This window comes from Camelina sativa, chromosome 5 (genome assembly GCF_030686135.1).
Source record: "Camelina sativa cultivar CO46 ecotype springtype chromosome 5, ASM3068613v1".
Lineage (NCBI taxonomy): Eukaryota > Viridiplantae > Streptophyta > Magnoliopsida > Brassicales > Brassicaceae > Camelina > Camelina sativa.
In genome coordinates, this window is record NC_141884.1 from 9,900,935 (window position 1) to 9,928,816 (window position 27,882).

General features: G+C 41.6%; 1 protein-coding gene and 2 pseudogenes across 1 annotated transcript; 1 reads left to right on the forward strand and 2 right to left on the reverse strand.

Moving 5' to 3' along the window:
* Positions 1-1,154: 1,154 nt before the first annotated feature.
* On the reverse strand, positions 1,155-2,327 carry LOC147943483 (putative F-box protein At3g23960 pseudogene; annotated as a pseudogene).
* A 3,452-nt stretch (positions 2,328-5,779) lies between these two features.
* LOC147943484 (putative F-box protein At3g23960 pseudogene) lies at positions 5,780-6,091 on the reverse strand (annotated as a pseudogene).
* A 3,673-nt stretch (positions 6,092-9,764) lies between these two features.
* Positions 9,765-13,369, forward strand: LOC147943485 (uncharacterized). The gene is made up of 7 exons (XM_087512258.1): positions 9,765-10,990; positions 12,020-12,115; positions 12,380-12,438; positions 12,484-12,554; positions 12,636-12,992; positions 13,086-13,205; positions 13,304-13,369. Exons 1-7 carry the CDS (start codon positions 9,765-9,767, stop codon positions 13,367-13,369), a joined length of 1,995 nt encoding a protein of 664 aa, XP_087368384.1.
* The last annotated feature ends 14,513 nt before the right edge of the window (positions 13,370-27,882 follow it).

A 27,882-nucleotide genomic window follows, 5' to 3' on the forward strand; every position in this document is an offset into this window, starting at 1 on the left:
TTAAAATAATAAACTTCTCAGACCTAAAATCAAAACAAACTATCATATACTCTTCAGAAAACATGTTGACACGAGCTATATAGTAGTAAACACCATTGATGCATATCCCTTGATTTTAATGTATGGGATCATGTGGTGAGCAACATTGGATCATTCTCCATGACAATTTCCCTGTTCCCAACGTCAGAATCTGATGCTCCTTACAGATCCCATCAAATGACCAAGTCATATACAGTACCTTGAATTGTTTCTTAACCGGATCATACCCAAAATAGCTTCTCAGCCCACTCCTCTTCCTCGTCTTCATTCTAGGTAAAGTTAAAGATTCTCCGGTGCTAGGGTTACATATAACCGACACCAACGCTGGATTTTTCCTTCCCTTTAAGATCCGTTTTTCAGTAAGACAGACGACGCCGTTGCTAGGACCAATGAGTCCACATGCGTTGGGGAAATGTGCAAGCTGATTGGCTTTGATGAGGAGACTGGTGTGAGGAGAAGAAGACCAACCCTTGGTTTGTTTCGCAAGCAAACAACAGCTGCGGGCGAGCTGATGTTTTGGTCAAGAACAACTCCGTGAAATCTGGAAGTCTAAGTATGGTGGCCCAGAACTTGGATACGCAACGACGTATAGCTATAGATTTCGACGGCAACATCGAGAATATCTCTCGTTAATGAGATCTGTTGGGATCGGAAATGAATGTTCTCTTTCACTAATTAAGTGAGGTATTCGATCGTGTATTGCGTCGTCGGGAAATGGTTAGACCATCCTCCGAGACGTGCCGCCGCCGTGATTTCATGGTGGAGATACCGAGTTTGCAATCTCCATTTCGAAAAAAAGATTGTGCATGCTTTTTTGTTTAAGGGAAACCCCATTTAGCCTAAAATTTAGGCCTAAATATCGGAGGTTCGTTAAAGCTGATCTAGCAATTATGTAAAGTGATAAATAAGATAATAAGATTCATTAAGTATCCACATAAGTTTCACAACATCACAGATTCACCGGAAACATAACATACATATCCAACAAGGAAACAAAATGATAACTTACCCAAGAGATGCGGAGAAATAACGACGACTCAAGTAAGATTCCCATGGTCTTTATGATGAGAACTTTTAAAGAGCTATGTTACACAACCTCTTCAAGTTATAAATTCCTAAAATGCTCGAATAAGCTCCACATTCTCCACATGGTTTGAAAAGTCGTCAACACTATCACCATAAAACCCTTTCATTCCTCTAACTCCAACTCTTACGACAGTGTTCTTCTCAACATTGTAGTAGAAAACATAGAAAGGCTTATACAGAAATGCCGGCACAAACACAAATTCATTTGTACCAACCACTCCGAAAAAGCGTAATGTGGCCCCCTCAACTGCATGCTGCCAAACAGGAGGATATAATACAAAAACATGCTTGGACCATTCCTTTTTTTCCAAGTCGTCGAGAACCCACAACTCAAAACTTGTATCTCTCCCATAAAAATATTTAGACATAAGGGAACCTAGTTTCCCATTGTAATTTATCAGAGTAGTTGCACCTTGCATCGGTCCACTGAAGTTCAGAAAGCTGAACTTCTCAGAAGTTAAATCAATACAAACTACCATTATTGATTGATCAAAACCCCTGTCGGCCGCACCTAGATAGTAGAAAACACCATTGATGCATATCCCTCCAGATTTGGGATAATGGGGTAAGCAACATTCGACCATTCTCCATGATGGTTTCCCAATTCCTAGTGTCAGAACTTGAAACTCGTCATATCTTTCATAATCTCCGCATACACCTGACATGTTAGCGGACAATACCTTGAACTGTTTCTTAACTGGATCATACCCCATAAACTTAGTCAGCCCAATCATATAGCAATCGGGCTTCACTACCGGTTTCACTTCCGGTAAAAGTAACGATTGTCCGGTGCTGGGGTTGAATAGCAACGACAACACTCCTGGAGGATTTCTCTTGATACCTCTAAGAAGGACGAAGCCGTTACTAATACCAACGATATCATATAATTTGAGGGAATGGGTAAAACGACTGGTGGCTGCAGCAAAGGACGAGTTCTCAACAGGGTTTTGAGGATGCTGTAAGGAGAAGAAGACGAACCCATTTTCCTTTTCGTCGCGGAAGGCGAACAAGAGCTGCGGGCGGTCAGAATAAGATCTGGTCAAGTACAGCTCCGTGAAATCTGGGCGGCGTAGTACGGCGTTCCAGAGCTTCGACACGCAACGACATCTCGCTATAGATTTCGCCGGCAGCCACGAGAATATCTCCATCACGAGTTCGATTGAGATCGGCAACGTGTTTCCTCTTCCATTTACAAAGGTCATCGATCGCGTATTGCGCCGAGAAATGTTCTGACGCCGTGATTTCATGGTGGAGACTGGAGACACTGCAGCAAGAAGAACCCTAGACCCGCCTCAGATTCTTCAATGTACAAAAACAACAAAAAAATAATAATGTAGTCTCACTTTGCCCTAAACACGCAGTATAATAAAGTTTAGAGTTTTTCTCTGTTAATCAAAAATCTTTGGTTAAAAGAAAGCCCATCTAGCCCAAATGTTCAGGCCCGTTTATTGGATTAGGATTTATAAAAAAAAAAATACAAAATCTGGAAACATGCATTGACCAAGAATTCAGAAAAGAAGGCATTCACATTGTGATAATATTTAGGGGGTGTATTCAACTTGACATTTTAGGTGATTTGTATAAAAATTACAAATCTATGTTATTCAATTGGGGATTTTAAAAAGTCTCCTAAAATCCTCTGTTATTGAACTGATAATTTAAAATTCAACTTTAAAATCCACTGTTATTCAAAACAGTTTATGGATTTTGATTTTAATAAGTTTTAGGGATTCTGGAGGATTTGAGAGAATTTGTTTAGTTAAAAATACAGAAATCCAAATCTCATGGTTTTATGTGAGATTTGAAAGAATTTTACTATAAATCATATCAACTTTCCTAAAATCTATCAAAATTCCAAATTTCCTAAATCTCATAGAATCCTCCAAAATCATTTTTTCAATACACCCCCTTTAGTGTCTGGCCAGCAGGGGTGAGAATTTTGGTTAACCTTCGGGTTTGGTTTGGGTTCGGTTTATTCGGTTTTCATAAAACTCAACCAAAGTTAGTTTCGTTTGGTTTGTGTTCGGTTTGGTTTGGTTCGGATCAGTTTTAATTCGGTTCAAGAAAAATCAATTAATGTAAGAAACAAATTCATTGTCCTTTTTTTTTGTTAACCATTGGGCCACAACTGGCCGGCCCATTAGCCAAATTCCTACATTCGTAGAAAGCAGACTCGATTCCTGGTGTGATGGTGCCTTCTACAAATGGACTTACCTCCTGCCACTACACTAAGGTCACTTCACCAAATTCATTGTGTTTTGATATCCTAAAATAATCAACAACTTATAAATTGAATAATTCAAATAAACCACGAAAAACAAAACCTAAAAAAACCAACCATATTATAATCAGATGCCTATTAAGTAGAAGTTCACAACCTCCTTTTGGCAATATGCAATCGTGTGTAGTACTTGTGAGCTTAGAGCATGGGCATTGGTGTAGGATACATTTTGGTCCCTCAAATATAATAAGATTATTTCCAGAGTTTCTTAAGTTTGGTATGAGCATTGGTATCTCTCACAGTTGGTCCCCTGAATAAAATAATAATATTTTGGTCCCCTGAATAAAATAATAATATTTTAAATTTAAATTGTAGTGAGTCGGAGAGAAAACACAAATGAACTGGACGAACCGATTTTTGGGTTCGCCCTACCCAAACAACACCAACCACGCAGACGCTGCCACGTGTAAAGAAGGACGCAGCAAATTACGTCCCATTTGGAGGAACGTTTCTTCGAGAATTGGTTTATTTCGATCTAAATTTAAAATTTTAATACCGAAGGACGAACCAAACTAACGCTAATGTACTTGCTCTTACATATATCCAAATCTAATAATATTGATTAACATAAACACATTGGGTTATCGATAACCGTTCAGGTTGAGGAAAAACCTAACTAAATGGTTTGAGTGTATATTTGGATTTTGGTTTGGGTCGGTTTGAGTTTGGTTGGTTTGGTTCGGTTAAAATGCCCACCCGGCTTGTGATACCTTTGATGTCAAAGAACAAAAGAAAGGATCAATAAAAACATTTAATTCACAGTCTATATGCCCAAACTTTACTTTCTGTATAAATTCATACGAAGATGTGATGTAAAGCACTCTGTTTTTATTTTTCCTCTGTCGCTCTGTATTTGTGACCGTAATTTTAGTTTTCTACTGATGATATGAGTGTCTGTCTTGCCAAACAATTTCTTCTTAACCAAGCACTTCGCCTTCTCGGTATATTTTTCACCCATAATCTTTTTAGGCTTAGGAGTGTACTGAACATATTCTGTAGACTCTAGTGTTCAAACATATATATCCAGAAAAGAATCTCAAAAAATAACAGAATATAGTCATCCAATAAGCCAAAAGGAGATAAACTACAAGTTATGGACTGAATTAAGATCCCATGATCCTCATGATGACAACTGAAGAGCCTTAATTCTAGCTAACGTTACAAAATCTCTCTTTAAGTTACAAAATCCTAAAAAGACACTTCCAAAAGTTTCACATCTTCTATGTGGTCTACAAAGGTGGAAAAAAACTGTTATGTTAAAACGCTTCCATTCCCATTTCAGTTCTTCACGTGCCAGCACATTACTCATGCTTCTTCGCGCTTTTCTTTCTCATATTACATGCCTTAGAGAACCTATATCAGATGCATATCCCTTTATCACAGGAAACAAAACGTACTAATGTCCAATAAGCAAACAAAATGATAACTACTACACATGGTCATTAATCCTTGTGATGAGAATTTAAAAGAGCCAAACTAGCTATATTACACAATCTCAAGTTACAGATTCCTAAAATGCTCGAATAACCTCCACATTCTCTACATGATTTGCAAAGGCGTCAACACTATAACCTTCAAACGCTTCCATTCCTCGGACTCCAACTCTAACGACAGTGTTCTTCTCGACATTGTAGTAGAAAACATAGAAAGGATCAGACAGTGTTATCGGCACAAACACAAATTCATTTGTACCAACGACTCCTTTTGGAATCTGATCCTTTCTATGTTTTCTACTACAATGTCGAGAAGAACGATTGTTCCTTTTTCAATATTGTACTCGTAGATATATAAACTCCAACAAAGTAAAACTTGGCCTCTTCAACTACATTCTTCCACAAAGGTGGCAATACATATATGTATATGCTTGGACCATTGTTGCTTTTCGAAATATTAAAGAACATACAACATGATACTTTTTTACTTCTTCAATTCACAAAGGAAGACCTTGATCCACATGACCAGGGCCGGCTCAAACTTTACCTAGACCCAGTGCTATTTTCTAAAAACCCTCTAAACATTTACTATTAGTCATGTGCAGTGCCGGCTTTCCAATGAATGGAAAGCGTTTCATCATAACAGTTTTTTCCACCTTTGTAGACCACATAGAAGATGTGAAGCTTATGGAATTAAGGCTTATGAAATATGTGTCTTTTTAGGATTTTGTAACGTTAATTAAGGCTCTTCCATAACGTTAGCTAGAATTAAGGCTTTTCCACCTTTGTAGACCACATAGAAGATGTGCAGTGCCAGACCTAGTGCTATTTTTAGGGTTTTGTAACGTTAGCTAGAGTTAAGACATGGTCATTAATCCTTATGATGAAAACTTAAAAGAGAAAAACTAGCTTTGTTACACAATCTTCAAGTTACAAATTCCTAAAAGGCTCGAATAAGCTCCACATTCTCCACATAATTTGAAAAGGCTTCAACACTATAACGTTTAAACGCTTCCATTCCTCGGACTCCCACTCTAACGACAGTGTTCTTCTCGATATTGTAGTAGAAAACATAGAAAGGATCAGACACCTTTATCGGCACAAACACAAATTCATTTGTACCAACCACTCCAGAAAAGCATAAGATGGTCTTCTTAACTATATTTTGCCAAACAGGAGGAAATACATAAACGTGATTGGACAATTCCTTTTTGTCGAAGTCTTCCAAAACCCATAACTCAAAACTAGGCATGGGCACTAATACCCGTTACCCGTATTCGACCCGTTACTCGGCTCGTACCCGTCCCGAAAAAAAGGTACCCGCAGCTTTAGGGTCGAGTAAAGGGTATTATAACTATATTACCCGTGAGTAAGGGACGAGTATAGGGTATTAGTTTAGTTTTCAATACCCGTCCCGTTACTCGGCCCTTTACCCGTTTTGCTACCCGACCCGTAAATACCCGTTAATATTTTGTATTATTATTATTATTATTTATTATTAATTTATAGAGTTAGAGTTAAAACCTAAGTTCAACTTAGCCTAAGTGAATTAATATATTATTTTTATTTTCAAAATTCGTAATTTTATAACTTTTGGAACTATATATTGCATAAATTTATGAATTTTTCATTTTTTGGATTTCAAAAGATAAAATTATTATTGCGATTATTAACATTTTTTTATCGGGTACTCGTTTTCCGGGTAATAATAAAGGGTCGAGACGAGTAAAGGGTCAACTATTTTTTACCGGGTACCCGGAGAAACGGGTACCCGTTATTTAAGGGTCGAGTATGAGTAAATTTTTTCTGTTACCCGTTAGGGTCGGGACGAGTAAAGGGTCGGAGAAAATTCAAGGGTACCCGTCCCGTGCCCAGTCCTGCGCAAAACCACTACTTTTCCCGTTAAAATAGTCAGACATACAAAAAGGAAGAAGAAAAAAAATACTCTCTCTCTCTTGGGCGATGCTGAAGGCGACGGCGATCTAGGGTTTTTGACCTAGAAAGGATCTGGTGGAGATTTGGGGGTTTGTTTTTGGAGATTTTGGGATCTTCCAAGTTACTCTGGCGCTTTGTTCTGGATTTGTGGGTTTTCGATGGAATAGCTTTGGATGCGGCTTCCCAATTTCCTCGATTTGGAGTGATGGGGGCTTGATATGGTCAATACTTTGGGGGATTCTTGTGCTTGTTTCGCGGTTCACTCTGGAGATTTGGTTTCTATTTGGTGCTACCAGGGATTCAGATGTATCAGAGGTTTACAAGGAAGAACGAAGATCTCGGGATTGTATTCTTTCTCTTGAGCGATGGGGGTTTTACAAGGTCGGTAACTTGCCGTTTGTGGTTTCACATCTGATCTATTTTAGGTCTGAGAAACTGATGTTTGAGGCTGAATCTCTGACTTATTGGATTTTTAAGAGCGGATCTTCTTGTGGTTTGATAGCTGGGAGAGTTCAGAGATTGGAACTTCATTGTCTGCGATTTCTGACAGATACGGGATTTGATATGGGCTGTCATAGCTGCGGGAGAAGGGTTTATGGGAAGTTTATCAGATTTGGTCGATCGGTGGAGTTAAGGTTTGTGGTGCAGGGTGTGTGGGTCGTATCAACCTTGATGGGAATAATTCCATTTGTTGTCTTGGGGAATCAATCTTCTTCATTACGGTTCCACCTTCAGTATCTTCGGAGTTTAATGCTTTGCTGGATTGTTTGGTGGTGGTTTCACTATAAAAGAAGGTTGGGAATCATTATGTTTCGGCACTGCTTTCTTGATTATCTTCTCTTCATTTTGCTTTTGGTTCTTTTGGGTCACAAAGTTGTGTGTTTGAGAGTGTTTGTTTGGGTTAATATGTCGCAAGGTAGTCTCATGGGGAAGGGTTTAGCGGGTCAGAAAGAGGGGGAAGTGATGCCAAGGCGCAGAATCAAGATCTCATACTTCGACAATTCGGCTATTATTGCGGGTTACTCAAAAACTGTGGTCGGGAGGTGTTTTAACCCACAAGTGCAAGACATGAAATCGTTGTTGATCATGTTGCCTCGCATTTGGCAGGTTGAGGGGAGGGTCGCTGGTGCTGATCTAGGATCAGGCAAATTTCAGTTCCACTTCGACGAGGAGGCGGACATTGTTGAGGTTTTGTCCAAGGAGCCTTATCACTTTGATTCCTGGATGGTGTCCTTAGTGAGGTGGACACCAGTGGTGGATCCTAATTATCCTTCATCACTAAAATTCTGGGTCCGGATTTCTGATATTCCAATCTAGTTCTGGGCGGAACCCCTCCTTAGAGACATTGGTTCTGACTTGGGGGTGGTGGAGGCTGTCGATATTGACAGAGGGAGGGTGCGAGTGACCATCGATGGTCTGAAACCTTTGTGTTTCGAGACGGATATCGAGTTCTTCAATGGGGAAGTCACAGTGGTCAAGTTGTTCTATGAGAGGTTGCATGGGTGGTGTAAGAAGTGTAGTAGTCTTTGTCATGATGAGGTTGTTTGTCCCCTTGCGAAGGGTAAGGATTTGGCTTCTAGACTCTCTCCCTCGAAAGAGAAGCAAGATGAGGGTCAGCTTCTGAGCTACAAAGGGGCGGTTCTGGCAGATGTGAGAAGGGGTTCTTCTTATGGTGGTGCTTCCAAGGGATATCACAATGGGTCTCACCATGGGGGTGCTAAACCTAGAGCAGAGGATCATTCAGGCTCGTCGTCTCGCAGAAAGGGGTCGTCCAAGGGGGCTTCTGGTTCGGGTACCACACAGGAATTCCGGGGAAGGCAGGGTCTCCCTAGGGGTCAGGCTCGGCAACAATTTGCTCCAGTCTTGCCACCAGTTTCGGAGGAGATAGGGGAGGCAGAGGTGGGGCAGTCAAAACAAAAATCTGTCAAGAAGGCTTTATTTCAGGATACTATTGTTGAGGAAGGGTCTAACAGCAACATTGGTTTGGTGGAGAGCCCTCATGAAGAAGGTCAGATTCTCGATGGTTCGCCTGGAGCTGTGGGTAATGTGTGTTTAGGATCACAGTCGGGTATCCCTCCTATGGATACAGTTGGTGTTAAGGTTGTTAAGGAAAAAGCGGGAGAGGAGCAGGAGGGGATTTTACTTGGTGGTTCTTGTGCTGTTACAGTCGCAGCGGCAGGTTCGAGTGCCCCTAGTGTTGAGGTTCCAATGAGAGAGGTTTTGGCTGAGGATATTTCAATTGAGGAGTTTTCAATTGTGGAGGAGCTCGATATTGGAGACTTGGGATTACACGGTACTCGTGTTGTTGACAAGGATCCTATGGTGGTGGGAGAGACTGCTGGGGAGCTTTTTGACATGGAAGAAGATGATATGTTGGCTGAAGAGGGGGCTGACAAAGATCTGGTGGAGTCGGATGGTGTAGGGGATGTCTACATGGCACCGACTAGCGGGGATATTCAGGCGGCTCAAGGGGAGAAGGGGAAGAAAGGAAAGGACATTTGGTTCTTAGGGGGGTCAGCACGAAGAAGTGGAACACTAATCTGCTATTGTCACCAAGGCGAAGACCTCCTCTAACTGTTCCGGCTCTTGGGGAAAGCGAGCATACTCTTAAGGCCCAGGAAGGGCCTAAGGGAGGTCACGGTGGACTAAAACCACCAAAACCAATGGTTTTTAAATGAATATTATGAGTTGGAATTGTCAAGGTCTCGGAAATAAGGCCACCATCGGGAATCTCCGGGATCTATGGAATAAGCATAGGCCAGACTTTTTATTTCTAATGGAAACAAAGCAATCATTTTCTTTTTTGGAACAATTTGTAGGCCATTTTGGCTATAAAAAATTAAAAACTGTGGAACCTATTGGTTGTAGTGGAGGGTTGGCTCTCTTTTATAATAAAGACGTTTTTGATGTGTCAATTTTATTTGAGTCAAACCGTTTAATTGATGTCGAGACTGTCTACAATGGGCGAGTAATTAATCTCACTTTTATTTATGGGGATCCTGTCCCTAAAAATCGGGGATTTAGTATGGGAACGGTTATTGAGAATAAGCTCAACTCGGTCGACTCCCTGGTTTATTATTGGGGATCTCAATGAATTAACAGGTAATCATGAGAAGAGAGGGGGTAAACTTCGTCCTGCTTCTTCATTTCTTTCCTTTAATGGGATGATTCGGGATTGTGGTTTCTTGAAATTTCCATATCTCGGAGATTGTTTGTCGTGGAGGGGTTGGAGGGATAAAAAACCAATCCGTTGTCATTTGGATAGGGCTTTGGGTAACGAGGACTGGCATGATTTGTTTCCGGACACGGTTACAGAATATTTGCCAAGGATCGCTTCGGATCATGCCCCGCTTATTGTCAATATAGGTGCCAAGAGATCGCGAGGGAGACGAACTTTTATGTTCGATCGTAGGTGGGTTGGCAAGGCGGGTCTGATGGAGTCTATTTCGCAGGGATGGAACGGGGGACATCATGAGGGTCCGACATCTTTTGTGGACAAAATTGTGAATTGCCGACGAGCTATATCTCATTGGTGCAAGGAGCAGGTTCCGTTTGGACGAGACACTATTGAGGACCTTAAACGCCAGTTGGCAGTGGCTCAAGCGGATGATGCGGTTTCATTGGGGGTTATCACTGATTTAACCATGCGTCTGCGGGACGCCTATAATGATGAGGAAATTTATTGGTATCAAAAAAGTCGTAATCGATGGATGCGGGTGGGGGATAAAAACACGAAGTATTTTCAAGCTCAAACAAAGCAGCGACGGGCTCGCAATAGGATCACTGGCCTTTATGACAGGAATAATGTTTGGTCAACTAAGGATGATGATATTTGCACGGTGGCGGTCTCGTATTTTGAGGATTTGTTTACTTCTATTAATCCGTCAAATTTTGAGGATGCTTTAAGCGAGGTGAAGAGGGTAATAACGGAGGACGTAAACGAACGTTTAACAGCTCCAGCAACGGAGGCGGAGGTCCGTAAGGCCTTATTCCTGATGTCTCCGGATAAGGCCCCGGGACCAGATGGAATGACAGCGTTGTTCTTCCAGAAGGCTTGGAGAGTGGTCAAAGAGGATCTTGTGGCTATGGTAAATCGGTTCTTTGAAGAGGGTGTTTTTGATAAAAGTCTGAATAGGACGCATATTTGCTTGATTCCGAAGGTGGCTAAGCCAACCTGGATGGCGGAAATGCGGCCCATTAGCTTGTGTAATGTGGGGTATAAGCTTTTTTCAAAAATCTTGTGTCAACGGTTAAAAGGTGTGTTACCCTAGCTTATCTCGGATACGCAATCTGCTTTTGTCCCAGGACGATTGATTTCGGATAACATCCTCATCGCTCAGGAGATGTTCCATGGATTATGAACAAATCCATCGTGTAAAGGAAAATTTATGGCGATCAAAACGGATATGAGTAAGGCGTATGATAGGGTTGAATGGGGTTTTATTGAGGCTTTGTTACGGAAGATGGGCTTTGGGGAGACATGGATTTCTCGGATTATGTTTTGTGTCACTTCTGTTGAATATAAGGTTCTTTTAAATGGCCAACCCAATGGTAGGATTGTCCCCAAACGGGGTTTACGGCAGGGAGACTCTTTGTCTCCTTATCTGTTTATTTTGTGCACGGAGGTCTTAGTTGCAAATATTAAGCGGGCAGAACGGGAAAAACAAATAACAGGGATTAAAGTAGCAAACAAGTGCCCGCCAATTACGCATCTGCTTTTTGTAGATGATAGTCTTTTTTTCTGCAAAGCGGATAAGGTTCAATGTGGGGTTATTTTGGATATTTTAAAACAGTATGAGGCTGTATCGGGTCAGCAAATAAATTTTGCCAAATCCTCGATTCAATTTGGTCATAAGGTGGATGACGCTATGCGGACAGAGATGCAGGGGGTTTTGGGAATTTCGAATTTGGGTGGGATGGGATCATACCTCGGGCTACCGGAGAGTCTGGGAGGGTCCAAGACAAAAGTTTTCTCTTTTGTTCGGGACCGTCTTCAGGGACAAACGACGGGTTGGTCGGCAAAACTTCTTTCCAAAGGGAAAAAGAGGTGATGATCAAGTCCGTTGCCACGACTGTCCCCACTTTTGTGATGTCTTGTTTTTGGATACCGAAAACAATAACGTCAAAACTTACGAGTGCAGTGGCAAATTTTTGGTGGAGTACTTCAGGACAGTCTGGGGGGTTGCACTGGTTAGCTTGGGATAAACTCTGTTGTAGTAAGCAGTTGGGGGGGCTTGGGTTTCAGGAACGTCGATGCTTTTAATTCGGCATTGCTGGTAAAACAACTGTGGAGGCTGATTGAGGCCCTGGATACATTGTTTGCTCGGGTTTTGAAGGGCAGGTATTATCGCAATTCCAACTCTATGGATCCGATACGCTCTTATTCTCCATCTTACGTGTGGAGAAGTATTACTTCCGCTAGATCTTTGGTTAATAAAGGCCTTATTTTACGGGTTGGTTCGGGGGACTCCATTTCGATATGGACGGATCCCTGAGTACCGGCTCAATCCCCAAGACCAGCGTTCAGCAAGGGTCCCCATAAGGATCCTTCTCTTAAAATCTCTCATTTAATTGATTGTCACACTAATACTTGGCGTATGGATAGGCTCAAGGAGTTTCTTGCCCCGGAAGATGTTGATCTCATAGGGGCTATTCCTTTAGGAAGTCGTCGCCTAGATGATTCCATGGGTTGACATTATACGAAATCAGGAAAGTACACTGTTAAATCTGGTTATGAAGTGGAACGTCGTCCTGCTCCACAGCTTACGATAGTCCCTCGAGTGGGTCCAGAGATAACACCTCTGTTGACTGCTGTCTAGGATGTCTCCTGTCCACCAAAAATTAAACATTTTATGTGGCAGGTGTTGACAGGATGTATTTCGGTTTCGGCAAATCTGCGGCGGCGGGGTATTCCGTGTGACTCCGCGTGTGTACGGTGTGGGGCTGAAGAGGAAACAATTAATCATGCTATTTTCCGATGCTCACCGGCTCGGCAGGCGTGGGCTTTAGCTCAGGTTCCTGTCGGTCCTGGCTCTTTCCCGACGGAGTCTATTTATGCTAATGTAGACCATTTCTTAGGTTCTTCTAATCCGGGCTCTCAGACAGCCGCGTTCCCGTGGCTTATGTGGTATATTTGGAAGGCGCGAAATGCTCGTATTTTTGAGAATGTGATGGAAAATCCACTGGATGTAGTTCGCTTGGCGGAGGGGGAGGCGAATGTCTGGTGGAGGATGAGGATCAACCCCACACTCCACTTGTCCCCTCTACAAGACAAAGGGGGCCCACCCCTTTTCTTCCTACTTCTTTTACAGGATATCGGTGTTTTGTTGATGGCTCTTGGAAAGCGACAAATGCTCTTGCAGGTGCAGGTTGGTTTTGTTCTTCCACTGAAGATTCGAGGACAGATATGGGAGCTACCAATATCCGACGAAGTTTGTTGATATAGGAACCCAGATGAGGGAACCCACGTGGATAGATGGAAATAGGCAAATGGTTGATAACACTGTTCTGCCTATTCGGTGGATGATAGATGGAACGCAGTGAAGAGATGGAGAATAGACAAATGGTTGAAAACACTGTTCTGTCTATTTGGTAGCAGTGGAAGATGAAAGGATATATGGGTGGATTGAGGGACGCCACACAGATCTGTGAAAGGATCTATGATAAGTCAAATCTCAGTCTTCAAGGATTCACACACAAGAAGAAGGAGAAAAGGGTGGTTGCTTCTATCTCAGAAGATAACCTAAGAAAACTCTCATTTTATTTCATTAAAATTAAAAGGTTACATTACTGAGAAGGGACCTTATATAATGGTCCAGCAGCGGGGGACCTTCTAGGGTCGAATTTTATTACAAATAAAAGGACTAAACTTGCAAAAACAACAGACTCGATTTTAGGACTTAAATAAATAAAAGACTCATAAAGACCCAACGGTCGATTCCTGCAAACAAGAAAAGAACGACCATTTATTATTTGAATTCAAACACTTACCTTGATAATAGCTCTCATGCACGCTCCAGCCCTTCATTGATTGCTTCGGAAATGATGAAAAGAACGGGTTCTTTAATTCCTTGTAGAATTGGCAAAAATGATGCTTGTGGAGTCTTCTCTTTGAAATCTTCTAGTTCAGTGAGAGTAATCAGACTTGCAATGGACTTGTTGAATTGTTCCCTTAAGGTTCTTGCTCCCAGCCTTGTCATAGGTTTGTGTATCATTGTTGGCAGAACGGGTTCTTCAGGAAATGGTAGAACGGGTTCTTCAGGAAATGGTAGAACGGGTTCTTCAGGAAATGGTAGAACGGGTTCTTCGGGAAATGGCAGAACAGGTTCTTCCGGAAGTTTACTATTGATGTCCTCATGATTCCCTCCCTCTTGAGAAAGTTCTGTCTGCAGAACTATTTCATCTGCATGGAAAGGAGATAAATCAGCAACATTAAAGGTAGGAGAAATGTTCAACTCACCTGGCAGCTCAATCTTGTAGGCATTGTCATTGATTTTCTCTAAGACCCAAAATGGTCCATCTCCTCTTGGTGACAGCTTGGACTTTCTCTCCTTGGGAAATCTCTCTTTTCTCATGTGTACCCAGACCCAATCTCCAGGTAACGTCAGCTCCTTGCGGTGCTTATCCGCATGCTCTTTGTTCTTTGCGCTCTTCTTCTCAAGATTCTCTTTAACCTTTTGGTGGAGTTTCTTCACAAAATCAGCTTTGGTGACTCCTTCTGCACTAGAATAAACAGCTTGGGGGCAGAGGTGTGATGTCTAATGGGGTTAGAGGATTAAAACCATAGACAACTTCAAATGGAGAGTTTTTGGTACCAGAATGCTTAGCCTGATTATAAGCAAATTCAATATAGGGTAAACAAGATAACCAATTTCGGAGATTTTTACCCACCGTAGCTCTCAAAAGAGTGGAGAGAGTACAATTAACTACCTCAGTTTGGCCATCAGTTTGAGGATGACAAGTGGTGGAGAAGAGTAGCTTAGTTCCTAGCTTTTTCCACAAAGTCTTCCAAAAGTGGCTGAGAAATTTGGTGTCTCGATCTGGAACAATGGTCCTTGGGATTCCATGTAAACGCACAACTTCTTTGAAAAAGATTTCAGCAGTTTGAGTAGCATCATTTGTCTTGTTACATGGAATGAAATGCGCCATTTTAGAGAACCGGTCCACCACAACAAAGATAGAATCTTGGTTGTTGATCTTAGGTAGCCCTAAAACAAAATCCATAGAAATATCTACCCATGGTAGGTTAGGAATAGGCAAAGGCATATATAAACCATAAGTATGTGACCTGGATTTTGCTTTCAAGCAAGTGATGCACTTTGCGCAGAACCTTTCCACATCTCTTTTCAAATGCGGCCAAAAGAAATGTTCCATAAGTCCTCCTCTATGTGCTTCTCCTATTAGCAGCTCTCTCATGGATCCTTGAGGAATGCACAGTCTTTTGTCCTTGAAGAGAAATCCATCATGTTGGTAGTATGACCCATAAGCGGATTTGCTTGTTTCCTTAAAGGCTTCTTTGAAATCTGGATCCTCCTCATATAAACCTTTGATATGATCAAATCCCATGACTTTAGCCTCCATTGTAGTGATCAAAGCATGTCTCCTTGATAAAGCATCAGCTACAATGTTCTCTTTGCCCTTCTTGTACTTAATCGCATATGGAAATGTCTCCACAAATTCAAGCCACCTTGCATGTCTCTTCTTAAGTGTAGTTTGTCCTCTTAGGTGCTTGAGTGTCTCATGATCTGTATGAATAACAAACTCTTTGGATAACAAATAATGTTGCCAAGTTTCTAGAGATCTTACCAAAGCGTAGAGTTCTTTATCATATGTTGGATAATTAAGTGCAGCTCCACTGAGTTTCTCACTGAAGTATGCTACTGGTTTTTCTCCTTGAGTTAGAACAACACCTATTCCTGTACCAGAAGCATCACATTCAATTTCAAACATTTTATCAAAGTTAGGAAGTACCAAAACAGGTGCATTTGTTAGGCTGTCTTTGAGCAGTTTGAATGCATCCTCTTTTGCTTGACCCCATTTGAATTCCACATTCTTTTTAATCACTGATGTCAAGGGTGCAGCAATGGTACTAAAATCCTTCACAAATCTCCTATAGAAGCTAGCCAGCCCATGGAAGCTCCTAACATGTCCAATGGTTGTTGGATTTGGCCAGTTTTGTATAGCCTTGATCTTTTCCTCATCGACCTTTAGTCCCTGAGAACTCACAACAAATCCTAGAAACACAACTTGATCAGTGCAAAACGTGCATTTCTTAAGATTAGCATAGAGATGTTCAGCCTTAAGCGCTTTTATCACCATTTCAAGATGCTTTATGTGATCTGCAAGACTTGTGCTATAAATCAAGATATCATCAAAATAAACAACGACAAACTTACAGATGTACTCCCTTAGGACCTGGTTCATTAACCTCATGAAGGTGCTTGGGGCATTGGCGAGTCCAAATGGCATGACTAACCACTCATATAATCCTTGTTTTGTCTTGAAAGCCGTTTTCCATTCATCACCTTCTTTCATTCTGACTTGATGATAACCACTCCTTAGATCAATTTTAGAAAAGACAGTAGCTCCATTAAGCTCATCTAGCATGTCATCAAGCCTGGGAATGGGATGTCTATATTTGACAGTGATGTTGTTGATTGCTCTGCAGTCTACACACATTCTCCAAGTTCCATTTTTCTTAGGCACTAGAAGAACCGGTACAGCACAAGGGCTTAGGCTTTCACGAATGTAGCCCTTTGACATTAGATCACGAACTTGCTTTTCCAGCTCCTTTGCTTCTTCAGGGTTTACGTGGTAGGCTGGTCTGTTAGGCAATGGTGCTCCGGGAACTAGATCAATTTGATGTTCGATTCCTCTTATAGGCGGTAGTCCAGGTGGTATCTCCTCAGGAAAGACCTCTTTAAACCTTCCTAGTAATTCAAGCACTTATGGTGGTAAGTCTTTCTCCTCTTGACCTGAAAACAAACCTTCCTTAAAGATCATTAGTAGCACCTTGTCCTGTGAATTAATTGATTTCAAAACAGTAGAAGGTGTTATGTAAAGATTGGTTTTGTTTGACTTAGACAATCTCCAATGGTTTTCCCTATTTTTACCTCTAAAATAGAGGAACTCTCTAATAGAAGTGACTTTTGCTCCAATGGATACCTCTATTTTTTCCTCTAAAAAAGAATATTCCATGGAGATTCCTTTTTAATTTTATTATTAATATCTTTTACTTATAAAAGTTGCAAGCTAACCCATTTATTTTAGTATTTATGAAACTTTCATAAAATTATGATATTATTTAAATTTTTAACATTCATAAATATTATTTAAATATCAAATTTATTAAAAGAAATACATTGCATCATATAAAATAATAAAAGTGTTAAAAGTTTAAGGACCATTAAATATATAATTTATTTATTTTGATCATAAATATAAAAGTGTTAAAAGTTCAAGGACCATTTTATAAATAAAAAAGTTCAACTCTATTATAGAGGAAAAAATAGAGTTCCTCTATATATAGAGGAAAAAATAGAGGAACCGTAGACAAAAAACTTTTGGCGATGGCGTATGCGATTAGGTTTTAGAGCTGAATGGTTCACGGCGGCGGGTATCGAGATGGATTTTTGGGGTTTCCTTTTGGATTTCGGGAGCGGCTTGATGGGGAGAGGCGATCTTTAGCGTCTTTAATGGTGATATATCGGGATTGGGTGGAAGATATTCATGGGATTTGGGGAGGGAGGGATCTCGCTCTTCAGGGATATGGATCGGATCATTGGCTGTTATCACATAAGATGACGGATCCGATTTGGTTGGATTTGGTTATGGTTATGGTGGGCTCCGTTGATGGTTATGATGGAGGATTCGGGTGTGGAAATGGAAAGAGGGAGATTTCGTTTCAGATTTTGTCGATGGGTCAGTTAGCTGGAACTTGGGGAGTGAGGGATTTTGTCTCTCAGGGATTCGGGTCAGAGGATTGGCTGTTCATACTGATAGCGATAAATCCGTTTTGCTGGGATACGGTTTTGGATTCCTCGAGACTTGTCTATGGATGTGTTAGGGGATTTGGGTGTGAAAAAGGAAAGTGGGAGATTTGGGTTCAGGTTCTATCGGGTAAGCAAATATTCCTTAGACTTTTGTTTAGGGATTCTACAGCTGGTTTACGGGTTTGTGGATTAATGGAGATTGTGCTCTTTCTTTCTGTGTTATGGGTATTTATTTGGTTCCTGATGGTGTCATGGTTCCTCATCTCGCTTTTTTCATTCAATCTCGGAGAAGCATTTTCCTCTCGAGAGTCTTTTGTTTTTACGTTGTTCTCTTTGAGTTATTCTTTTTTGTCTCAAGGGTTTCATCGTGTTTCGGTTATTGGCAGGGTTAACATGGCTCAACTGAATCTCAACAAAGGTAAAGCTGCCTTGGTTCGAACAGAAACGGTCAAGATTTCAGATTCCGTTATGGCACATCGTATCCAACAATTTTCTCTCACTCTCATTGGGAGATTGATGAATCCAACGGTCCAGCGAATGGAATCCCTGGTCGCGAATTTGCCAAAGATCTGGAAGCTCGAGGAGAGGGTTGAAGGTGCTGACTTGGGTCGGGACACTTTCCAGTTCAATTTTGAGACAGAGGATGATCTCCAAGGAGTGCTAAGGAATGGTCCTTATCACTTTGATAACTGGATGTTGTCGTTGGTTCGTTGGGAGCCTATTATTTCTGATACTTATCCTTCAGCCATTACTTTTTGGGTTAAAGTCTCGGGGATACCAATGCATTTTTGGGAGGTTGCAACCCTTCAGGCAATTAGGAAGAAGGTTGGGATCCTTCGAGAGGTAGATGAGGAATCTGGTAGTTTACTTGTCACGATCAATGGGTTTAATCCTCTCATTTTTCATCTACTGGTCCCTTTTAATACTGGTGATGAGGTGGTGGCCTCGTTAGAGTATGAGAAGTTGCTTGGCTACTGTAGCCATTGCTTGAGGTTAACTCATGATGCTAAGGTATGTCCAGAGGTAAGTAAAAGTGAAGGGGGTCGGGGTCAGGGGGAAGTCGATGATAGGAGGGGAGGTTCGTGGAATCAACCCTTGCTCAAACCGAAGGTTCAACATTTTGAGGGTGGTTGGGAGAAGCCAAGGAAGTTTGCTAAACGTTCTCTGGATTTTAATTCAGAGTCTTACCGTGACAGAGATCATCAGCTGGGGCGTAATGGTGAAAGCTCAAAGAATGGGCTTAGATTTCAAGCAAAGAATCAGTTGGATTTTGGATTCAGAGGAGTCATGGGAGAAATGCAGAGTCTAGGGAGGGTGCTGGTACTTTTCTGGTTCAACAGTCCCGTTCGCAACCTACTAGAAAGGGGAATGGACCTGCCTGGCCAAAACTTTTGTATCAGGCGAAGCAGAAGCTTGATTTGCAGGCTACTGCTGTTCATGAGCCGGTTATCCCTTCAGTTAATGATTTGGTGGATCGGGATGAGGATTCTCTAATGGAGGAAGTTAAGGGAACGAATGGTGGAGACAATGAGGCTGGGTTTTCAGTGAGTTCCGATGACTTACTCGAAGATGGGGAATATCATGAGGGTGAGGCTTCAGAACATGAAGAGGATACTGGTGTTGATGACGATGGTGCTCAGTCGGATCAGGAGAAGGGTATGTCAGATCCCGAGAACGTTGCTCCACAAGGTACTATCTCTAACTCTTCTTATCTAGTTGATGATTTGGGGCAGGTTAATAAGGCTATGAAATCTTTTAAGTTGGGAAATACTGAGGTCATTAAGGCTAAGAAAGGTAGTTTTTCTGGTTATAGTGGTGCTAGGGGGAATAAAAGACATGTTGTAGCTATTGCTTCGCCGGGTAAACGGCTATTAGCTAAAGCTCTGTTATTGAAATCTGCAGGTGACGCTGGTAAGAATACAGGTACTGTCCGGTCAACTCAACAAAAGTCAGAGGGTGGCAGCAAGGGAGGAGGAACCCGCAAGCAGAAGAAAGGGATGGTGGCTCTCCCGAAACCGCCGGCTCAAACGTGAAGATCTTGAGTTGGAACTGTCAGGGCATTGGTGCAGATCTAACAGAGAACTATCTGAAGGATTTATGGAAGCAGAATAAACCGGATATTTTATTTTTATCAGAAACAAAATGATGTTTTTCTTATTTAAAAAAGTTTCAGAATAATTTCCGTTATCATCATTTGTATACGGTCGAACCCTGTGAGTCTAGCGGTGGTTTGGCTATTTTCTATAACAATAATATAAAACTTGAAGTTATTTCTGCTTGTGACCGGTTAATAGATGTTCAAGCTTTTTTAGGGTCTCAAATCTTTTTTATTTCTTTCGTTTATGGTGATCCTGTGCCGGGGTGTAGACAGGTGGTTTGGGACAAATTAATAGAAATTGGTGCTGTTCGGCAGAATCCTTGGTTTATGATAGGTGATTTTAATGAATTAATTGGTAATCATGAAAAATCGGGAGGTGCGTTAAGATCGGTTTCTTCCTTCCTTCCATTTATTTCGATGATTCGAGAGTGTGGAATGTTAGAATTCCCGTGTTATGGGGATTTTCTTTCTTGGCGAGGTAATCGTTGCAATAACCAGGTGGTCCGTTGTAGGTTGGATCGCGCTCTAGGGAATGAAGATTGGCATGCGCTGTTCCCTTGTTCGCGAGTAGATTATCTGGAAATGATAGGTTCGGATCATCGTCCTATATTAGCCTCTTGTGCGAAATCTGGGGTTCGGCGGTTTCGTCAATTCCGTTTTGATAAGTGGTGGATGGGGAAAGAGGGGTTTTCCGGAGCCGTGGAATCGGGGTGGAATCGTACTAGAAATTTCAGAACACCGGTGTTTGTAGATAAAATTAAAAACTGTAGGAATTCTATTTCATGGTGGAGGAAGCAGAATGTTCCGAATAGTAACACTCTTATATCTTCCCTAAAGACGGCTTTAGAGGATGCTAAAAAAGATGATGCTATTTCGCAAGCGGAAATCCGTATTATTGAGAAGAAGCTAAAGGATGCCTACCACGATGAGGAATTGTATTGGCAACAGAAAAGCAGGAAATTTTGGTTGCGGGTTGGGGATAAGAATACGAGTTTCTTTCATGCTTCTACTAAACAGAGGAGAGCTAGGAATAAGATTGTGGGGCTGTTTGATTCAGAGGATGTTTGGGTTGAATCGACTGAGGGTATGGAGAGGATTGCGTCAGATTATTTCAGATTATTTCAGAGATGGTACAAGCGGTCAATCCTTTTGTTACTGAGCGTATGAATAGGGAGCTAACTAAGGATATATCGGAGATGGAAGTTCGTAAGGCTTTATTTGCGATGCACCCGGAGAAAACCCTGGGACCGGATGGGATGACCGCACTTTTCTTTCAGAGGTTTTGGGCGAGCCTTAAAGGGGATCTGATTGTTCTAGTCAGAGATTTCTTTCGGACTGGACAGTTTGATCCAAGAATTAATGAAACTAATATTTGTCTGATCCCAAAGGTTGAAGTGCCTAAAAGAATGGCAGAGTTCAGGCCTATTAGTTTGTGTAATGTGAGTTATAAAATCATATCGAAGATTCTTTGCTTCCGGTTAAAAAAGATTTTGCCCTCGATTATTTCTGAAACACAATCGGCCTTTGTTTCTGGACGGTTAATTACAGATAATATTCTGGTGGCACAAGAGATGTTCCATGGTTTACAGACCAATAGGATGTGTAGTTCGGAATTTTTGGCTTTCAAAACGGATATGAGCAAGGCCTATGACCGAGTTGAATGGGACTTTTTAAAGGCGGTTTTATTGAGGCTAGGCTTCGATTCCAGATGGATTTCTTGGATAATGTGGTGTGTGAGTTCGGTTTCCTATCAAGTGTTGCTTAATGGTCAACCACGCGGCTCCATACTGCCAAAACGGGGACTGCGACAGGGGGATCCTTTATCCCCTTATCTGTTTATTCTTTGTACAGAGGTGTTGATAGCTAATATAAAAAAGGCAGAGAGGGAGGAAAAAATATCGGGCGTCAAGATTGCCCGAGATTCTCCTCCTATTTCTCATCTGTTGTTTGCGGATGATAGTTTATTTTTTTGTAAAGCAGATGAGGAACAATGTTCAACGGTGATGGATATCATTGGTAACTATGGTAAAGCGTCAGGCCAAGAGGTAAACCTGGATAAATCCTCTATTATGTTCGGTAAAAAAGTGCCTTCAGAGGTCAAGGAAAAGGTTAAGTCCGTCATTGGCATTTCCAAGGAGGGGGGTTTGGGCTCCTATTTGGGGATCCCTGAGAGTCTTGGAGGATCGAAAGCTCAAGTTTTCGGTTACGTTCGCGATCGGTTGAATGACGGGTAAATGGCTGGAATGCAAAATTTTTATCTAAGGGTGGGAAGGAGGTTTTAATAAAGTCGGTTGCTTTGGCCCTGCCCACGCATGTAATGTCATGTTTCAAACTTCCTCAAGGTTTAACATCTAAATTGACGAGTGCAATTTCAAATTTCTGGTGGAGTTCTGAAGGGAAAGATCGGGGGCTCCACTGGGTGGCTTGGGATAAAATTTGTAAGGATAAATCAGAGGGAGGTTTGGGATTTCGAGATTTGGAAACTTTTAATGATGCGTTATTGGCTAAACAGTATTGGCGTTTAATACAGTTTCCGAATTCTTTATTTGCTCAAGTTTTTAGGGGTCGATATTTCAGGAACAAACATCCGTTAATGGCTACAAAACCATACTCTCCCTCATTTGGGTGGAGAAGCATTTTCTCAACTAAATCCCTAGTGGAGAAAGGAGCCCGATGGTCGGTTGGCTCGGGTATTAACATTTCGGTCTGGCGTGATCCGTGGATCCCGGACCAGCATCCTCGACCTGCAAATGGTAGGGGACGGCACCTTCATCCAAATTTAATGGTAAATCATTTGATTAACCCACAGACTAAAGATTGGTACCTCCCTATATTACAAGAATATATGGATCCGGAGGATATTCAAACTATTCTTAGTTTGCCTATTAGCAAATCTTATAGACCTGATCGTTTGGTGTGGCATTATTCACATTCTGGTCGGTATTCGGTTAAATCAGGGTATAAGGTAGCCCAAGATATGAAAGCTGAAATTGAGTATGGTCCCAATTTTAATGCTCTGAAGGCTAAGGCTTGGGACCTCCCGGTTCCACCTAAAATAAAACATTTCTTTTGGCAGATCGCATCGGGTTCTCTTCCGGTGATGGTGCGGTTAGCCTCCCGGGGAGTTAATTGTGATACGGTATGCAAGAGATGTGAAATGGAGGAAGAGTCGATTAATCATACCTTATTTCAATGCCTTCATTCTCGTCGGGTTTGGGAGAGGATTTTTGCTGGATCTAATATGGACAAGTTCCCTCTTGGTTCAATCTATTCCAATTTAGATTTTATATATGGAAAAGGTTTAGCCCATTTGGCTTCAGGCGTTACACATAGTTCGATTCCGTGGCTGGTCTGGTTCTTATGGAAGGATAGGAATAATAAAGTCTTTCAAGGGTTACAATCAGAGCCAACTGATATTATCGATCAGGCTTTACGTGATCTATTATGGTGGGAGGAAGCCCAGGTAGCCGTAAGGGCGGGACCCGTTTTAAAAGAGTCCTCGAGTACGCTAGAGCTATCAATTTATTGTCAGGTTGATGGCTCGTGGAAAGCCACAGAACATCATTCAGGGTTAGGATGGTGGTGTGGTGATAGTGAACATCTGACCTTGGTAATGGGTGCCAGGTGTCAACGTCGCAGTGTTTCCCCACTTCATTCAGAGCTAGAAGCTTTATTATGGGCGATGGAGTGTATTCGTTCTAGAGGAATTGATTGCCGAAGATTCGAGACGGATTCTACAGAGTTATTAGCGATGATGCAAGCTCCGGAGGAGTGGCCGATTTTCTCAACGCTTCTTGAGGAGTTCCAGATGCTTAGTGCTTCCTTGCCCCCCTTTTCCCTGATCAAGATCCCCAGGACGTCCAATATGAAGGCTGATTGCTTAGCTCGATCTTCTAGAGTGCTTTTATCAGAAACATCTTTTGTAAACAATTTCCCTCCAGATTGGGTAACCAATCGAGGAGTTTTATTTTAGCTTAATGTGAGGTTGACAAAAAAAAAAAAGAGGAAAAAATAGAGATCTCTATTATAGAGGTAGAAATAGAGATGGGTTGGAGTAGATTTTACTCTAAAATAGAGTTAAAAAGCAAATATAGAGATGGGTTGGAGATGCCCTTAGCTCCCTTTGACATTGTTTGTTGCATTTCATGCACTTCTTGAGGGGTGAGTGGAGCTAGAGTATGCTTCTTGTTGTTGTGTGAGAAGGTGTAGTAGTTGGTTTGGCCATTGTGTAAAGTCTCCTTATCAAATTGCCATGGCCGTCCTAGAAGAAGGTGTCCAGCTTGCATAGGAACCACATCACACACAACTTGATCTGAATATTTGCCTATGGTAAATGGTATGGTGACTTGCTCGGAGATCCTTAGTTCAGCCTCATCATTGAGCCACTTAAGTCGATATGGATGGGGATGCTTTGTCTTTTGGAGACCTAGCTTATCAACCAAATACTTGCTGGCTACATTAGTACATGAACCACATCAATGATTAAGCTACATACCTTAGAGTTTATTGACCAGCGAGAGTGGAAGATATTTTCTCTTTGAATTGTTTCAGGATCAAAAAGAGTGCTAAGAGCCCTCCTTATGACTAGAAGCTCTCCCATCTCTGGATAGTCCACAATATCCTCCTCAGATTCAACACGTTCTTCTTCCTCATCTTTTGATTCATACTCTCCATTGGCTTTAAGGATCATTACTCGCTGGTTTGGGCAGTCCCTTGCATAGTGTCCTTTTCCCTGACATTTAAAACAAGTAATATTACGAGCTCTTTGGTTAGTAGGCTTACCTTGCTCTGGTTTGGTTACTTTTGATGCCTCAGGTGCAGCTCTTTTAAATCTCTGGTCCACATCAAGAGATTTTCCCTTGTCTAAAGGTTTTTGAGGTGGTGGTGTCCATGGAGTCTTACTGCGGTTAGTAGCAGCTGCCTTCCTTTTGATGTGTTGTTCAGCTTGGACTGCTAGATGCAACAACTCTTCAAGATCATGATATGTTTATCTTTCCACCTTTCTAGCAATCCGATCATGAAGACCATCTAGAAACTGTGCCATCAAGTTCTCCTCAGACTCTTCTACCTCCAATATGTTTTTAAGAGATTCAAACTCTTCAAAGTATTCCTCAACAGATTTGCTTCCTTGTGAGAGCTTGCAGAACTTCTTTTGTAGCTCCCAGTGGTAATAAGCTGGGACATATCTCTTTTTTAGCTGAAACCTCATATCATCCCAAGTAGTGATTGGTATATGTCTGTGCCTCCTCCTCTCAGATACATCTCTATCCCACCAAGCTAAGGCATTGTCGGTAAGTTGAGCAGCAGCTAGGGATACCTTTCTCTGTTCAGAATAGTTGTAGTAGCCAAAGATATGCTCCATACGTCTTTCCCAGTCAATGTAAGCTTCAGGATTAACCTTTCCAGCAAATGTCGGCGGATTGAGCTTAAGATCATAGCCTCCTTCTCTTATGTTGCCCTCATCGCGTCCTCTACCTTGTTGGTAGTGTCTCCTTGGCCTTTGGTGTTGATTAAGATCTTGATATTCTTCTCTGAATCAGACTGATCTCCATTATCAACCTCATGGTTTCCTCTTGGCAAGTTACGAACTGGTGCTCTTGGTGCAGGTGGGGGTTGTTTAATTCGTGTCATGCGATCACAAAGCGTTTGGAGTTGGGTTTGAATAGCTGCAAGCATCTCAGCCATGTTCACTTCTCCTCCTTGTTCTCCCATAGTTCAAATCGTTTCTGTAAGAGTAAGAAAAAGAGATCAAGTGCACAGGAAGTCGAAAGGTCCAAAAACTAACAGATCTAATAAACAGATCTGAATAGATCTGAACGAATTTTTTTTTTTTTTTAAGAAGATGACCAGTCAAAATAGAACAAAGACACTCGAAAATAACAGATCTAAAAGTGAAAAACGAACTGAAACAAAATGAACTGAAACAGACACAAAATGAAACAAACAAAGGAAAGCAAACTGAAACAAAAGGATAGATAAAACCTGATTTGGAGCGTTTAGCTCTGATACGAGATGATATAGGAACCCAGATGAGGGAACCCACATGGATAGATGGAAATAGGCAAATAGTTGATAACACTGTTCTGCCTATTCGGTGGATGATAGATGGAACGCAGTGAAGAGATGGAGAATAGACAAATGGTTGAAAACACTGTTCTGTCTATTCGGTAGCAGTGGAAGATGAAAGGATAGATGGGTGGATTGAGGGACGCCACACAGATCTGTGAAAAGATCTATGATAAGTCAAATCTGAGTCTTCAAGGATTCACACACAAGAAGAAGGAGAAAAGGGTGGTTGCTTCTATCTCAGAAGATAACCTAAGAAAACTCTCATTTTATTTCATTAAACTTGAAAGGTTACAATGCTGAGAAGAGACCTTATATAATGGTCCAGCAGCAGGGGACCTTCTAGGTCAAAATTTATTACAAATAAAAGGACTAAACTTGCAAAAACAACAGACTCGATTTTAGGACTTAAATAAATAAAAGACTCATAAAGACCCAACGGTCGATTCCTGCAAACAAGAAAAGAATGACCATTTATTATTTGAATTCAAACACTTACCTTGATAATAGCTCTCATGCACGCTCCAACCCTTCATTGATTGCTTCGAAAATGATGAAAAGAACGGGTTCTTTAATTCCTTGTAGAACTGGCAAAAATGATGCTTGTGGAGTCTTTTCTTTGGAATCTTCTAGTTCAATGAGAGTAATCAGACTTGCAATGGACTTGTTGAATTTTTCCCTTAAGGTTCTTGCTCCCAGCCTTGTCATAGGTTTGTGTATCATTGTTGGCAGAACGGGTTCTTCAGGAAATGGTAGAACGGGTTCTTCAGGAAATGGTAGAACGGGTTCTTCGGGAAATGGCAGAACGGGTTCTTCCGGAAGTTTACTATTGATGTCCTCATCATTTGTCTCCACTCCTTGCTGAAATAGAAGCTCTCATTTGGGCTATGCGTTGCATGATTGGACATGATTACCGGGACGTGGTTTTTTATACGGACTGTTCTGATTTGGTGAAGATGGTGTCTTCTCCTCATGAATGGCCGGCTTTCACACCCTACCTCGACGACATCAAGATAGATCAAGCGGAGTTCTCTTCCTTCCCTCTATCTCTGGTTCCCCGTAATGCGAATGTCAAAGCGGATTCTCTGGCACGCCAAGCGCAACTGTCACCGCAACATGTTTTGTTTGTGAACTCTTTTCCTCCAAATTGGCTCTTTTGAGCTGATTCTATTGTTGTCAAAAAAAAAAAAAAAAAAATAGTCAGACATACGCAAACCTAATTTGCCGTTGTAATTCATAAGAGTTGTTGCATCTTCCATCGGTCCACTGAGGTTCAGAAAGCTGAACTTCTCAGAACTAAAATCAAAACAAACTAGCATCGATTCATCAGAAGACCTGTCGGCCGAACCTAGATAGTAGAAAACACAATTGATGCATATCCCTCCAGTTACGGGTAAATGAGGTATAGAACATTCGACCATTCTCCACAATGGTTTTCCAATTTCGAGTGTCAGAATTTGATACTTATCATAATCTCCACATCCTTCATCTAACAATACCTTTAACTGTTTCATAACCGGATCATACCACATAAAAGTAATCATGTTGCTCTTCGTCTTCAACCGCGGTAAAGGTAACGATTGACCGGTGCTGGGGTTAAATAGCAACGACACCGACACTCGCTTTTTCCTTCCCTCTAAGATCATGTTACCTCAAAGAAAGACGAAGCCGTTACTAATACCAACGATTTCACATAATCTGAGGGAATCGGTTAAACGATTGGCGGCTACAGCAAACAACGACGAGTTCTCCTCAACAGGATTTTGAGGATGAGGTGAGGAGAAGAAGATGAACCCGTCCTCGTTTTCTAAGGGCGAGAAAAAGATCTTGTCAAGTACAACTCCGTGAAATCTGGGCGGCGTAGTACGGCGTTCCAGAGCTTCGACACGCAACGACATCTAGCTATAGATTTTGCCGGCAACCACGAGAATATCTCCATAACAAGGTCAATTG

Excerpts from the sequence above, each read along its gene's own strand:
- LOC147943485 (XM_087512258.1), top strand. The coding sequence starts at position 9,765 with ATGGGGATCCTGTCCCTAAAAATCGGGGATTTAGTATGGGAACGGTTA. Across the intron at positions 12,439-12,483 it reads AGGGGCTATTCCTTTAGGAA|GAAAGTACACTGTTAAATCT; the intron begins GTCGTCGCCTAG and ends ATACGAAATCAG. Across the intron at positions 12,555-12,635 it reads AGCTTACGATAGTCCCTCGA|GTGTTGACAGGATGTATTTC; the intron begins GTGGGTCCAGAG and ends TTTATGTGGCAG.